General features: G+C 46.5%; 1 protein-coding gene across 8 annotated transcripts in view; it reads right to left on the reverse strand.

The window, feature by feature from the left end:
* Positions 1-15,720, reverse strand: part of CNOT4 (CCR4-NOT transcription complex subunit 4) — a 184,407-nt gene that overhangs the window by 26,737 nt on the left and 141,950 nt on the right. For all 8 annotated transcript variants that reach the window (XM_068277966.1, XM_068277962.1, XM_068277970.1 and 5 more), the window contains 3 exons: positions 13,826-13,883; positions 7,876-8,125; positions 4,553-5,044 (listed from right to left, as the gene is read on the reverse strand). In XM_068277966.1, the coding sequence (XP_068134067.1) occupies positions 4,553-5,044; positions 7,876-8,125; positions 13,826-13,883 (800 nt within the window). The remainder of the gene's footprint in view (positions 1-4,552; positions 5,045-7,875; positions 8,126-13,825; positions 13,884-15,720) is intronic.

Consider the following 15,720-nt stretch of genomic DNA (forward strand, 5'->3'; position numbering starts at 1 on the left):
TGGTTAAATTCACATACTTATAAACTAATGCAAATTTTAACACGTTTTCGCATTCAAATTCACATACAAATTTGCATCCGCATGCAAATTAGTTTTCGCGTTTTCCGCAACGGAATCGCACCGCACTAGTGGAAACAGGCCCTAAGTGTTGTCTGCTCCTCATGTTCCCAGGTCCCATTTCCGCTCCTTGAAAAACTTGAATTTGGGCTAAAGACATGAAGTGGCCGGCTTGCTGCAACGTTCCCTCTGATCACTAGTGTTGGCGTTTAAATTCAGTATAGTGAATACGAGCACATGTCTGCCTTGTCTGCCACAAACCAGGAGGAAGTATCGGAGTCACATGAAGCAGGATGTTACGTGCAGGGCGGTGAACTCTTCCTGACCCCGGCCGCTTGGTCGGGTGCTGAACAGAGGCGGTTGGAAGTAATTGGGTGTTTGAACCAACTGTAACAAACTAACACCAACAGTACTGATGACCCTCCTCTTCCCTCCCCTACTGACTTCTTTTATGGGGCAAGGAAGAAGATGGAATGGTAGGGTGAGGAGGGGAACAGATAACCCACTCAGGTGTGTGGATGCAGCAGGCTCATACCTCCGTGCTTACCTTAGGGGTAGTTTTGTCTCAGCTCAGGTGTGCTTTAAAGGAAACCTGAGGTGAGAGAGATATGGAGGCTGCCATATTTATTTCCTTGTAAACAGTGCAAGTTGCCTGGCAGCCCTGTTGATCTTATGGCATAAGTAGTGTCTGAGTCAAAACCCTGGAACAAGCATATGGCTAATCCAGTAATACCTGAGTCAGCTAAGTCAGAGTACCTGATCTGCTGCCTGCTTGTTCATGGTACATGGCCAAAAGTATTAGAGATAGAGGATCAGTAGGACTGCCGGGTAACTGGCATTGTTTAAAAGGAAATAAATATGGCAGCCACCATATCCATCTCACCTCAGGTTCCCTTTACTAATGTTATCTGAGCCCAAACAGCAGCGGTCACACAACTTCTGCTCACTTATCAGGCTGACCCCCTCACAGGACTTGCTTGAGACCGGACGCCACCTTCCAGGTTATCAACGTCATGTCTTACCTCCAAGCACGGTGTTAGGGCATAAGCACACTAAGGCACTTCTGTCAGACTTCCAGCAACGGAGGCTCTAAACCAGGGGTGTCAAACTCAAATACAAAGTGGGCTGAAATTGAACACTGGGACCAAGTCACGGGCCACCTTCAATATCTACTGGTTACCTTCCTCCCTTACAAAGTTCCCAGGTGTCTAATGCCCCCCTCCAACCCCTATACAGTTACCTGGTGTCTAGTGGTCCTCCCTCCCCTATACAATTCCCTGGTGTCTAGTGGTCCTCCTTCCCCTACAGTTCCCTGGTGTCTAGTAGTCCTTCCTCCCCTATACAATTCCCTGATGTCTAGTGGTCCTCCTTCCCCTACAGTTCCCTATTGTTTAATGCTTCCGCTCTACCTCCCCCATATGGATCCCTGGTGATCTAGGCCTTCATCCCCAGTATAGCTTCCCTGTTGGTCTAGAGTGGGCCAAACATAATACAAAGTGGATAAACCACTAATGGCTCTGAGGGCCAAATTTGGCCCATGGGCCGGAGTTTGACCTATATGCTCTAAACAAATCCGTGTGCCTTAGCAGATGCGCTCCACTTGTGTTACACGTCACTCCTATACTCCATCCTTCAAACCAGAAGACGGAAGCAAGTGACGTGGAATGAGATTGGAGCAGATCTGCTTAGCTAGGCGGCACGGTTAGTTAACCCCCAGCTCTGTCGTGGGCAGCGCTGTATAAACTTCAATTACAAGTAGCTACAAACGCCTAGCTACTCGGGTGCACAACACGACTGCCAAGGAAACTGGTCTTTTTCATAGTGGGAAAAAAAATATGGCAGCCTCAATATACCTCTCACTTCAGGCTTACTGTAAAGCAAACCTGTAAGTTTCAAAGGAGAAAAAAAATCAGATACTCACCTTGGTAGGGAAAGCCTCTGGACCCTCCAGAGGCTTCCAACATCCTCCTTCAGATAACCCCTGGAAGCTGGGAACCCCTTGGACGTTTGCAGCCGCACCACCGACCGTGACAGAGCAGCACTGAGCATGATGCCTCATGGTAGTGTAGTAACATGGCGCTGCTCGGGTTTACCTTTTTACCCGCCAAGTCCCAGCAGATCCATGCTATTGCACTGGCATAAAGGTGCTCTGTGCCTGAACAGTGCGGCCACGCTGGTTTAGTCATGGGAGCACACCTGCACGCACTCTTCCACAAGTCCATGTCGCTAAGGCTTGGGGGGTTTCAGTGCTGGAATGGCGAGGCAGAGGGGTACTCACCTTGGGAGGAGGAAGCCTCTGGATCCTAAAGAGGCCTCCCCCTTCCTCCACAACGGAGCTGATTCAGCACTGGGACCTCCAAAGGTCTCTTTGTTGGTGTGCGCACATGTGACTCTCTGCTTGGGCTCTGGCGGAAAAAGCGATGCCCAATCTGCTCTACTGCACAGTTGAGTGGAATCAGTCTCAGCTATTTCCACTGCAGCGGGAAAGCTGCTATTGCGCCTGTACGGTTATTGTTTTTCTCTCCGGAGGTCCCAGCATAGGATTGGGCTGGCCGAGGAGGTTTCCCCCTCCAGTGGTAATTACCCCCCCAGGGGCACTTTTTTCCCTTACAGGTTTTTTTTAACTCTTCATACATTCCTCACTATTATCATAAATGCTGCCCAAAACTTGCTGCAAGAAGCCATTTCACGCAACTTTTTTTTTAAAGCACACTGTGGAGGGTGTGTGACCAGTAATGCTTTATTACAGACAGAGCAGAGAGGCATTACACAGGAACTGATGAGGTGACTGCTGAGCTGTAGGACTGGCCCCAAATGGTTAATCATTCAGCAGCAATACCTAGGTAAGTGTGGTCAGCAATGTATTCACAGCTGGTCTTTCCTCCTAGAACACCTCTACCTCCTATGGGTGAGGATGGCATAGAGGGAGAAGTCTGGACAGTTCACAGACTGCTCTTTAGTCTATCCAAGCTGCATCGGACATTTACACAGAGGGTCGTGTTTGAAAAACCAGCCAAATAATTCATACAAAAGCGAATATTACAAAATGTTTTTGGTGCATTACCGAAAACTTTGTGCATTGGAAATGAAGATATAGTTCACACAATATGCATTACAAGCTTATATACAAACTTGAACCAGGGGTTTCAGTATCTATTATTTAGCAAGACAAAGAATTACAGATGAGCTTCTAAAACCTAACCTGTGAGGGAAAAAGTTAGATGCTTTACCTCCAGAAAATGTCCCCATCCAACACCCAGTGCCCCATCTTTATTTGCAAGGTCCCGTTTCCTACACAAAGGGGAGGAAGCTGTCACATCACAATACATGTACTTGGTGGCCTCACACTGTGACTCATCCATGATCCGCTATGCAGGCCGGTAAAGTGCACAACTTGGCCAAGGCACAAAACATTGTACAATCGTTGGCCCGGCATCATGCTTCTCTCGATCGTGCTCCCGTAGGCGGAAGAATTCTGCGCATGCACAGTTAAGAGTCTTAAAGGGAACCTTAACTGAACGGGGGGTAAAGAGTTTTACTTACCTGGGGCTATTACCAGCCCCCTGCAGCAGTCCTGTGCCCTCGGCGACGCTCTGGAATCCTCTGGTCCCCCGCTGTCACTTGGTTTCGTTTTTGACGACTCACCAGTCGCCGGCCGCCATGCGTATTATTGGACGCATTCACCAATGCAATTAGCGCTATTGCGGACCGCAACGCGTACAAAAATACGCGTTGCCGCATATCTACGCGTGCGGAATGCGGCAACGCGTATTTTTGTACGTGTTGCGGTCCGCAGTAGCCCTAATTGCATTGGTGAATGCGTCCGATAATACGCATGGCGGCCGGCGACTGGTGAGTCGTCAAAAACGAAACTAAGTGACAGCGGGGGCCAAGAGGATTCCAGAGCAGCGCCGAGGGCACAGGACTGCTGCAGGGGGCTGGTAATAGCCCCAGGTAAGTAAAACTCTTTACCCCCCGTTTAGTTAAGGTTCCCTTTAAGGTACTGTGCACATGTAGAATGCTACGACCACAAGAGTGCGATGAAGGTGGTGTGCTACTTGGCCAGTGCACGACTTAGTCGAGTCTATACTTTACCGGGCCCCACAGCAGACCAAGCATGAGTACTGGGCAGACAGCGAGAGACCTGCAAGACTACGGGGTTTGGAACAAGCCCCATGAAAGTAAAAGAACACTATTTTCAACTCTGTGATCTTTTAAGGTTGTTTGCAAACTGAAGAACCACAGACCTGTCAGCATAATGCAGAAGATTCGATAGGGATTGTTTTTCTCTTTGGAATTATGCTTTCAGCACATTATTAAAATATGAATTATGTCTTGCTGAATGAAAATTAAAAGAGAAGAGTTGTACTTTAATTCAGCGCCATGTGAGGGGATCTGAAAGGAAGACCATACAAAGTAAAAGACATTCCTCTTTCACTGCCATACACTGCGTCACCCCTCTCCATTAAAATGCACAAGGGTTAGTATGACTTACCTGACATGGGAATCCCTACCAGGCCTGTGTTGTGTTGAGGAGCGTGATTCAAGTCCATGAAATTACTGTTTGAGGTTGGGTTTGCCGTGTGGTTCAAGTGCATGATGTTATTGCGAGGGAAGGCCATCCACGGATACCGTGCCGCCTGGCCTGGGAAACTGTACGAGTTATAAACTGGTCTGTGCTGAAAGGGCGGGAACCTCTGTGGTAAGACGGGGAAAGTGCTAGAGACGGAGTTGGCGTTGGTGACGGTGGTGGGGTGGAGGAAGCCAGAGCCTGGCCCTTTGGCAGTAGTGTGAGAAGAAGGGTTCTGAATGGAGGTGGGGGACAGTGCTGGCTGGTCCTGCACAGACAGTTCTTTCTCTATCAAGTCTGCTAAGGCTTTGCGGGTGATATCAAAGGGATCGAAGCCCAAGTCGTCCTCTTGCTGTTTAGAAGAGCCAAAGCCGAAAGCAGCTTGCCAGTCCGTAGATGAGGAGACCGGGATTGTTTCTGCAGAAAGAAAACATTCATTTGAATAATTTTTAAACTGTCAGCACAGCCAATACAGTTCATATAGAACAATTCCTATAACGCTAGATCACAGGTGTCAAACTCAAGGCCTATGGCCCGAATGTGGCCCTCCTTGCCATTTTATGTGGCCAACAAAAGCTTCAAATGTCCACCATTGTAAGCAGTAACAGAATGACAGCGCTCTGCCTTCCCATCCAGAGGAGCAGACCAGGGGCAGTGTTCTTGATTGAAACATTGTCAGTTTGAGCACGGATTGCAGCAAAAACTAAGGGACAACCCCACCCCCAACAAATTAATCATAGGACAAGCATAGCATCCAGGATTCAAGACACCATTTCCCCACACAGCAGAGTAGCGCAGCGGAGCGGGGTAATATTTTCCTGCTCCAGAGAAGCGTTGCGTCTCCCCTGTTCTTCCTTGAAGTCGCACTCACTGCTTCCATACCTCCTTCTCCCAATCACATGACATGCCTCAGGAGCCAGAGGTATTCAGCATAGAGCATGCGTCTGCCAGGAAGATCAGAGGAGTCCTGAGCAGCACTGGAGCAGGTAAATATTAAACTGCTCCACTGCGCTACTTTGTAGAAGTGGGAGGAGCAGGCCCCCACGGTCACGATAGTTACGCCTCAGTTTGAAACGATTTAATAAATATTAAATCTTCAAGTAAAAGTTGGCCCGCCACTTAGACGAGGTTTTAGATTTTGGACCCTTATGTGATTGAGTTTCACACCCCTGCTCTAGACTCTGCCTCCCTGGTCACCCTAGTCTGCTGTCCAACCCCCTGCAGCCTCTGGTTACGCAATTCTGCCATCACACATCTTCTAGACCAGTGATGGCTAACTTTGGCACTCCAGCTGTGGTGGATCTACAAGTCCCATGAGGCATTGCAATACTCTGAGAGCTCTAAGCATAGCTCGGGGAGGCAGAGGCATGATGGGATTTTTAGTTTTGTCACCGCTGGAGTACCAAGGTTAGTTATCACTGTTCTAGACATAACCAAACATTCAGTGATTTCTAGCTTTTTCTTTTACCAGAGAGTGTCCAGAAAATATAAGGTAAATAAAAGAATAAAAACCTATCATACATGAGGACATTTTTTTTTTTAAATTCGAGGAAGTCTAAACAGATCATTTTAATATCGGCAGGAAAAAATTAGCAAACGACGGGTTTAGACTAACTAAGGTATCTACGACAATTTTTTTGTGTGCGTTTCAAAAGACCGTCATGATGGATGACATAGGCAGATAATCTGTCACAGTCAAAAGTGTGAAGAGAACTATAAACGATAATTAAAACAATGTGTCCGCAAAGTCTACAGCGCTTGTCGCACATTCCGCATCGTTTAATGATCAGACCGTGTACTGTATCGCCTGTGAACACGTTGTTCACATCACGTCTCATAGATATTGTGAAAGATCATAGAACAATCATTGGTTGGGTGATCCCCACAATCCATCTTCCAGTGTGTATGTAGCTTAAAGAGGAGCTGTCAGCCATACTATCTCAGAACCCCCCCCCCCCACATATGTAAGTAGATAAATACTTGCTGTATTTACATAAAACAGTATGTATTGCACTGCCCACGTTTTGATTTTAGTGATTTTTCTACAGTAAAAAGAGAAAATCCTTAGCATTTCCCATTTTAAGTGTGGCTATTTTGAAGCCAATCCTGATGTAATTTCCTCCCTTACTCTCCTCTGCCTGATTTGCCCGCCCTTCACTATAGAAAGTGCATTGTCTCAGCAAAATAAATATTGGCCAATCAGAGAGGAACAGAGGTGTGGGAGGGGAAACCAGGAGGGAAAGAGGCTTCAGCCAACCAGGTTGCATTAGTTAAGTCTGAGGGAAATTAGAGAAGCAAAAAAGTACAACCCAGCATGCCCTGCAACTTCCTTTTTGTGTACCAAATTGTGTGTGCGAAAATAAACTAGAGAGATGAATTGTATGTATAGTACAGATAAAAAGAACATTAGTAGAAGAAAAAAAAAAAAAGTACGATGTTTTCCAGTACCGGAAGAGCTAAAACACTTGACCTATCCATACAAAAGAGCTTTTCTGAGCTATAAGATAAACTTGGTCAAACTCAGTCATGTTTTCTAAATAGCATAAACATCCAAGGATCAGTGAGGCAGAGAGCTTGAGATAAGGTTTTACTGCAGGAAAGTTCAAAGGGTCATTAGCTCTACTCTGTTTTACAGCTTACAATACAGAGTGTGGTTTCTAAACTGCAAATATGGCAATGATGCAGTCTTCTAAATAAAGCTATATAAATGATAATCTTTTCTTTGCTACTAATGTTTTATTAATTATCTGTTCTACACATACAATTCATTATGTCATAAGTTTATTTTCGCTTCACTGTCCCTTTAAAACTGGAGTAACTAAACTAGCGATGCTACCCGACAACTTATACAAAGTTTAATTTCAGAGTATAGATCTGCTTTTAATTATATACAAACAACTCCCACACTACCTCTTAGGCCTTTCATGACCTCCCTAAGGGCAGGTTCACACTACAGGTGCTTTCTAAAAACGTCAGCGATTCAAACATCACTTTGCTAATGTAATACTATTTGTGTTCTCATGCAATTTTTTTTTCTAAATCATGCATAGTATTACATTACCAAAGTGCTTTTCAAATAGCTGGCGTGCGAACCAGCCCAAGAGTTTACTGAGGCTGCACATCTCTGGAACATCAGAAACAGAGAAGATATGGATATGCCCATCAATTGCTATAGACAGCTCAGTTCTATGTTCATATAGAGTACACTAGGCTTACATTCTACACTGTAACGATCAACAATAGGTTACCTGATGTGAAGAGGCTCTGTGGCTCTGGAGCTGTGGGCCATTCGCTGGAGGTCTGTGGGGAGCTGGGAAATGGAGGGAGGCCACTGGGGATAGGATTGGGGTGCCGAAAGTTGTCTGAGAACAGGGACTGTGATTCTGCCATAGCGTCCTCAAAAGGAGACCGTGTACTGTGATTGGCTGAACTCGTTGGGATGGCTGTGTTGGGTTTGGAGAGACCTGGCGGAGGTGATGGGGTGTCGCTTGTTAATATCTGTCAAGAGAAGAGGGAAATACAGTTTCAAAAACCAGGCTTTAATAAAAAGGTAGCCAGTGAGATTGGCTGTGTGCCGCTTACCTATAGGAAACCAGTGGGTCTCTCTGACTACATTTGTTTCGAGTGTCAATAATAATACATAGGAATTGAGCATTAACTTCCCTGGTGGTAACCCAGATTCAGGCTCAAGGTGGAACCCCCCCCCCCCCCCCAGGAGCTGTAATCCTGAGCCTGACTTGGGGTAGCCACAAGGAGGCATATGCAGAGTCTTAGCCCAGTGGGGGTTTGTAACTCACCTCCCCCTGGATCCAGACACCGGCAGCCATTCTTTTTCTGATGTTCAGAGGCTTTTGATCCCTCTGGTAAGTCTGTTGTCATGACGGCAGACAGCAATCTCACAATATGGGTAGAGCGCCACCCAGTACAGGAAGTAGCGTGTGGCACTTAGAGATCGGACCTCAATGCAATTGTGTGGATAAGGGTCAATTACACTCACTGGCCAGTTTATTAGGTACACTTGTTCAATTGCTTGTTAACACATATAGCTAACCAGCTTATCACATGGCAGAAACTCAATGCACTGCACCGTGCACGATCACTGTTTTTTAACCATGAACTTCTGTGGAGGTCTGTGATGAAGTGTGCCATTGCGCATACCTATGAATCTCCCGCCAGTAGATTTGGGCGCAGGATAAAGGATATGTCTTATCCTACTCCTGCACAAGTCCCGATGGATAGTGAGGAATAATGTACCGTAATTTTCGGACTTTAAGACGCTCGGCCATAAGACGCACCTAGGTTTAGAGGACAAAACCAGGGTAAAAAAAAATATACTGAACCTGGTGCGTCCATGGTGCAGTGCATCTTCAGTATCTTCTCCGCCCCCCCCTTCCCCCAATTATTATTATGTCCCCGTGTCCTCATATGTGTCCCTCTTTGTCTTCTGTCCTCCTCTGTCTTGAGTCCTGTGTGTCCCCTTGTCCTCTGTGTTCCCTATCCTGAGTGTCCCCTGGCCTGAGTCTTGTGTGCAGTGATGTGGAAATATGGTACTTATGGCAAACACTGAAATGGTGCCTGTCCCCACGCCCACCAGTCAGAGCTTCCTTCCTCTGTAAAACAGCACCTATCCGCCCAGCACATCCCTCTACAGCAAATGACTCCCCTGCCCAGACTGTCCCTCATCCCCTCACCACATGACACTCTGCCAACCAGCAGCACACCCCTCCCCAGTTCCCCCCAGCAAGATGTCATCCTTGGGAGAAGCATGTAGCACCCATGGCAGCTCAGGAGTGAGGGACAGTTTGTACCTGAGCAGAGGGAGAAACAATCCCGATCTCACAGCTGTAGCGAGCACAGCCCGGACCATCAAACCCCGCACCGAGAAAGGGATGTGAGCGGCATCCCAGCTGACCTCGGCGGAGGTAGAAGTAATCTGGACCGACTGCTGCAGCGATTGCAGCCCGCACCATTACTGCCCGCAGTAAGAAAGGGGAGAGAGTGGCAGAGCATCCCAGCTTACCTCGGCGGAGGTAGAATTCATCCGGATCCGACTGCTCCAGCGATCGCAGCCCGCACCATTACAGCCCGCACCGCGAAAGGGTAGAGAACGGCAGAGCATCCCAGCTGACCTGCAGCTTAGAGCATAACGAGGCCACAGTGGGGAAATGAGTAGCGGTAATCGTCAATAGGAAAGCCGCTGCTGGTCCGTGCATGCATCTGAAGCCTATCCTCGTCACTTCCGCATTAGTGACATAAGCGGAAGTGACGAGAGATAGGCTTCAGCAGCGTGCACGGACCAGCCAGCGGCTTTCCTATGGACGGTTACCGCTACTCATTTCGTCACTGTGGCCCCGTTATGCTGTAAGCTGCCGGTCTGCAGGTCAGCTGGGATGCTCTGCCGCCCTCTCCCCTCTCTCATCTATGTGGGCTGTGATCGGCGCGGCTACGATCGCTTCTCTCTCCGCCCAGGTACAACCTGTCCCTAACTCCTTAGCATCATATTACCCCGGGGGTCCCTAGAGACACAGGGAAATAGCAGGGGACACAGGACAGCACACGGGACATGATGTAGCAGATGGGGGACTCAGAACAGGGGACAGAAACTTGGCCAAAATTGCTGTATCCGGACCATAAGACGCAGTGACTTCTTCCACCCATTTTGGGGGGAGAAAAAGTGCGTCTTATGGTCCGAAAAATACGGTAATTGGGCTTACAGCTATTGTTAGTGGACGAATTACAGTTTTAAAATTAATTTAAGCTCCGCCTTTTGACAACGCCCAAGTTACTCAGTGAGTGCAGCTATAGCCGTAATTCCTATTATGGCGTATGGTGGCGCCACCTGCGCCCAAATCTCCTGCACTGATATAACAGCGCTTGGCTGTTGCTCACTCCAGTGCACTGGAGCGAGCCTCCGTACTCATCTTCAGGGTGCTGCTCCTCTGGTCCCAGCTCTTAAAGGATGTGCCAGCTTCTCTTTGGACAGGACACCTCTGCTGCATTTTGTAGCTCTTGTAGCGCATACACGTAAAAAGAGCACAGGGTGAAGCCAAAAAAGTCTCACCCAGCTGTGGCACAAGTCCCGGCAGCGTTAATTACTATTTCCCTCCAAGGTGCCATACAGTGGGGGTAAGATACATTTCGTCTTCCCGCTATTGCCAGCGGCGGAATTGCAATGTTTTTATTGTAATTTGGGCTCATGGCGCCCTCTTTACCTCACTCGCTTGTAGCTACTGGCAGTGTCTCTCTCCCACACAGTAATGCATGTCCCAAGATGTAGTTGGTGGATATGAGTCCTGAGATGTACTCGCATCAACAGACTACATCTCCCAGCATGCACTGCGGTGCATGTGACTGAGATACATCCAGGAACTACAAAATGCAGCAGATGCGTCCAGTCCAAAGAGAAGATGGCGCATCCTATATGGGCGGGGGACCAGAGGAGTGGTATCCTATAGGCAAGTAGCGAGGCTACTTCAATGGCAAACTCCATCCTTATGGGGAGGTTCATTGTAAAAAAAAAAAAAAAAAATAATAAAGGACACTGAGCACCATATATTTTTTTTTTTTTTAATTTATTTATTTTTTTTAAAGTGTACTAGAGCTAAAAAGATTTGGTACTTATCCGTTAGCTGGGCGCATCTGGCAGGTGGCGACAAAACTCCACCAGAGTTACATCTTTCCCTACTATCCATGGCGGCCTGGAGGGGGAATAGTAATTAGCGCCACCTGCCGGATGCGCCCGGCTAACGGATAAGTACCAAAGATTTTATACATACCTGGGGCTTCCTCCAGCCTCATAAGCTCCAATCGCTCCCACGCCGCCGTCCTCCTCTGCTTGCAGCTATGAGAACCAGGTCCCTGCACTTCCGTCAGTCAGAGCCCATCTAACGTAAGAAAAGTGCGCTGTTTGCAGCTGCTGGAGAGATACGTAGAGGGGAAACTTCTCTTGTGTAGCTGGCCGCGACTTACGTCAGTGACGGGACCCGGTTCATGAATCTGCGAGAGGACGGCGGCGTGGAAGCAATCGGAGCTCATGGGGCTGGAGGGAGCCCCAGGTATGCATAAAATATTTTTAATTTTCCAGCTCTGAGTCTCTAAGTATCTAGAGTTAGTCTGAATTGACAGCAATTTGGAGGGGAAAAAAAACAAAAACAACTTTTTCTTTTCTCTTAAAGCGGACCCAAACCAAACATTTTATTATTTCAAAATATTTAGTTGCACCACTCTGACACATACAAAGATAAACACTCTTTCAAGCCTATGAGCATTTCAGTGCATGATTTTCACCCTCCTCTTTGAATAACTAGGGTTATACAGGTGGCAGCCATTAGCAATTCCTCCATTGCTGGACACCATCTACTCCACCAGTTTGCCGGATTATTTTCCGGCAATATGAAAGGGAGGAAGGGGTTTCTCCAGTAAATGTAAAATATTTTATATTTGTCATCATGCAGCTGAAAAAAGACTGATATTTATTATAATTTAGAAAATAGATTTTATTTCTGAAATCTTGTATTTTTAGTTTGGGTCCACTTTAATAGAGGGAGACATTTGATAGAAATTCCTGTTTCTATTGATCCAGGGCGATCAGTAGTGGCTGATTTTTCTGATCAATTTTTATGAAATTTGAATGGTGTAGAGATTGTTCATTTTTTTGATTTATAGACCAAGGAATATTTTTTCAGGTTTCAATTTTTTTTTTTATAGGATTGGGGAAAAACTAAACACAGGTGTGTGATACATTGTCAGATTTTTCAAATACAATCAAATCAGAAAAATGTATTGTAGTTCTCGAACTGAAAATAAACATTTGGAGTTTCCATGAAGTAGGCAGCACTGCTTAAAGTGTACCTGAGACGAGGGGAAAGAACAGTTTTATACATTCCAGGGGCTTCCTCCAGCCCCCTCTGTGCAGATCTCTCCCACGCCGTGGTCCAAAGCCTCCTAGATCTCCTGGTATCAGCCCCGTTCTCTGTAACCAGTTGGGCATACTGCAAAGCCCGGCCACATGTACCGCCGTGCTCCCGCTGCCAGGAGCGTTCTGTGCAGAACACTCCCAGGTGCGGGAATGAGCTTGTCCGCACTGCGCTGACTAGCCCTGAATGGCCGCGGAGAACGGGGCTGCTACGAGGAGATCTAGGAGGCTTTGGATGACGGCGTGGGAGCGATCTGCATGGAGGGGGCTGGAGGAAGCCCCAGGTACGTATCAAAACTTTTCTTGGTACTTACATTTTATCCCGTTTGGAAAGTTTGGCGGCTTTTTGTTAAAGTTCTGTTTGCTCCCCCAGGAAGATCTGACCATTTTTGGAAAGCTGAAAGTCCTGGCTTTCTGTTGTCCCGAGTCGGTACGATGCTCAGTTCCCAAGTTACAGGGTTTTGAAGTAGGGGTGTCCCCTGAACTTGGCTGCAGAAAGTGCAATTACAGAAGAACGAGATGAACCAGACATGATGAGCAGCACACCTGGTAGGTTATCTTCTTCCTTTGCAGTATAAATCTGTGTCTTCAAAACTTATGTCACGTGCCCTGGGTCTCATTACAGATGAAGGAGCAGCGCAGCTATGCATCCTCGTCTCCTCTCTGCGTTACTGCCATGGGCAGGAGAATCAATTCCACTATGCTCTCTGCAGCAAAGTGCAGGGGACACCCATCCCCTAACCCCCCCCCCCCCCCCCCCAACTTGGGAATGGGGCATCGCATTGACTCGGCACCCAGTGCAAAGGAAAGCCGATACTTTAAGCTTTCCAAAAATAGTTAGATCTGGCTAGGGGCTCAAACAGAACTTTTAACAAAAAGCTGCCAAACTTTCCAGACGAGAGAATACATAAGTATCCTTTTCTTTCCCCTGGTCTCGGGTACACGTTAACTATTCCTGCAACTTCTGGCAGAGGAGAAACCGAGTCACAGACCGTTTTGTTCACTGTCCGTGCAGAGTGCTAAAATGCACCTGGCCAGTGAACAGAAGCAGCCTGCAGGTGGTGAATACAAAGCCTTCAGCTGCTCATGGAAATGAGGCCTTAGGGTCTTCTGTAGTTATGCAGAGCATGGCAGGGAGGGAAAAGAAAGGGAGAGAGACTACTTCAGGATCTGGCACCTCTGGAATGTCTATCGGGATGCCCCAAAGAAGGCTATACACCTGATCCTAAAGAGGAGAGTCGCTAGCAATTATGCTTATATTTCTCTAATTCCACATTACTCACCTGTTGTAAGTTTTCACCATTTCCTATACTTAATGACTCTGATGATTTGTCGACAGAACTGTAAGGGAAAAAAAACAAAAATGGAATGTTTAAGAACTGCTTGAATAAAAAACAGGCTCAAAGTTAATTGACTGGATGAAACAAGGTGCTAGATTTGGAAAAACAAGATTCCCGTTGCCACCAAACTTCTGTCACTCACTTCCTGCTATGGCTTGTCTCAGTGGTCCCTTGTTACAATGCACACTGATGACCATACTACGCTTATTCTCTTGTCTCCGTTCTATCACCGATTTTACTAATGCTCCGCACCCTCTCGCTGATCATAGCTTACTAAACCTCTCTCTAGGCTCCTCTTTTCCTACTACACTTACACAAGCATGCCTACATATACGCAGAAACTACAGCAATCTAGACCCGCAATCTGTCTCCAATGCCCTGGCACCCCTTCTCACATCATCCTTCACTGACCCACACTCGGCAGTTACATACCACCACAGCTCAATCACAAAAGTCATGAATGCCATCGCAACTCCTACCAATGTATGCCCTTCTCGCCAACACTGCCTGACTAAAGCTACTAAACAGCTGAAAATGTGGCTCTAGAATAACTGAACAGCACTGTACAAAAAAAACAAACAAGTGAGGACATTATTACACAAAAAAGCATTAACAACTTTAGAAATGCTCTCTTTGGCAAAACAGTCCTTTTCTTCTTCCCCAACATCCTCCCACTCCCACAATCCAAATCACTTGTTCAACAGCTGAAGAATTTGCAACATGCTTCACTGATAAAGTTGACAAAATCCGCAGTGGTTTTTCCAAGCAACCCTCAAATTCCATCTACATCTTACTTCTCTCCACTCTCTGAACATTCTCTCGCCTCTCTAATTTCATCTTACAACCTGTCCTTTGGATCCTATTAGCTCATATCTCATTTTGCAGCTATCCTCAATGCCTGTACTAACATCGCTATTTAACCTATCCCACTCCACTTCAACTTTCTGAGTGAGGACAGAAAGATGCTTGTGACCCCACTACTGAAAATGCATCTCAAGATCCTTCTGCAATCGCCAACTACCGCCCTGTGTGACTTCTCCCACTTGCATCTGCAAAGGCCATTTTTCCATATTCATCCTCCTTGATCGGTCATCAGCTTCTGATACTGTTGGTCACACTGTTGATCACACTTTGATACTTTTTACCTATAGGCATAAAGGGCAGCGCTCTCTCCTGAATATCATCCCATCTCTCTGGAAGGTCTTTCACAGTCGCTCAATCAGATCAGAGGTCTTTTCTACATCCTTTGTCTGTGGGCCAACCTCAAGACACTGTACCTTGGCCCCCTTCACTTTTCCTATCTATATGCAAGGTCTTGGCAACTTAATCATTTGGTTTTCAATACCACTTATATGCAGTACAACAGTACCTTTGTTTGATTTTCCCCATAATGAATTCCACAAATTTTCAAAAAAATAATGCAGATCCGAATATCTAAGCATGTGTTCCATCAAAGATCACCCATGTGACTTCCTCTGCCCTATCATACTCATTTGCCACAGGAGACCGATCTGGAGAAGAGATGGAATCCACTGGGTATAAAAAGGACAGCTACAGCCCATTTTAAACCCAGCTCTGCTTTTAAGACACCGATATTGTTTGGGGGCTATTAAACAAGCAATCTGATCCTCTACTTACCTGATTTAGTAGATCAGTTAGCTATAAAAGGTTTTTAAAGCTTTTGTAGCTGATCAGTTTTCCAGGACACAAAGGTGCAAAAGATAGACAAATTACAATCATTATCATCATCATTCAATTTCCGATTAAAGAACACCACAGAGGTCCCTTAAAATACACCTGAAGTCACTGGGTCATTATACGGTTGTAATATCTTTGAT

The sequence above is a fragment of the Hyperolius riggenbachi genome, chromosome 3 (genome assembly GCF_040937935.1).
Source record: "Hyperolius riggenbachi isolate aHypRig1 chromosome 3, aHypRig1.pri, whole genome shotgun sequence".
Taxonomy (NCBI): Eukaryota; Metazoa; Chordata; class Amphibia; order Anura; family Hyperoliidae; genus Hyperolius; species Hyperolius riggenbachi.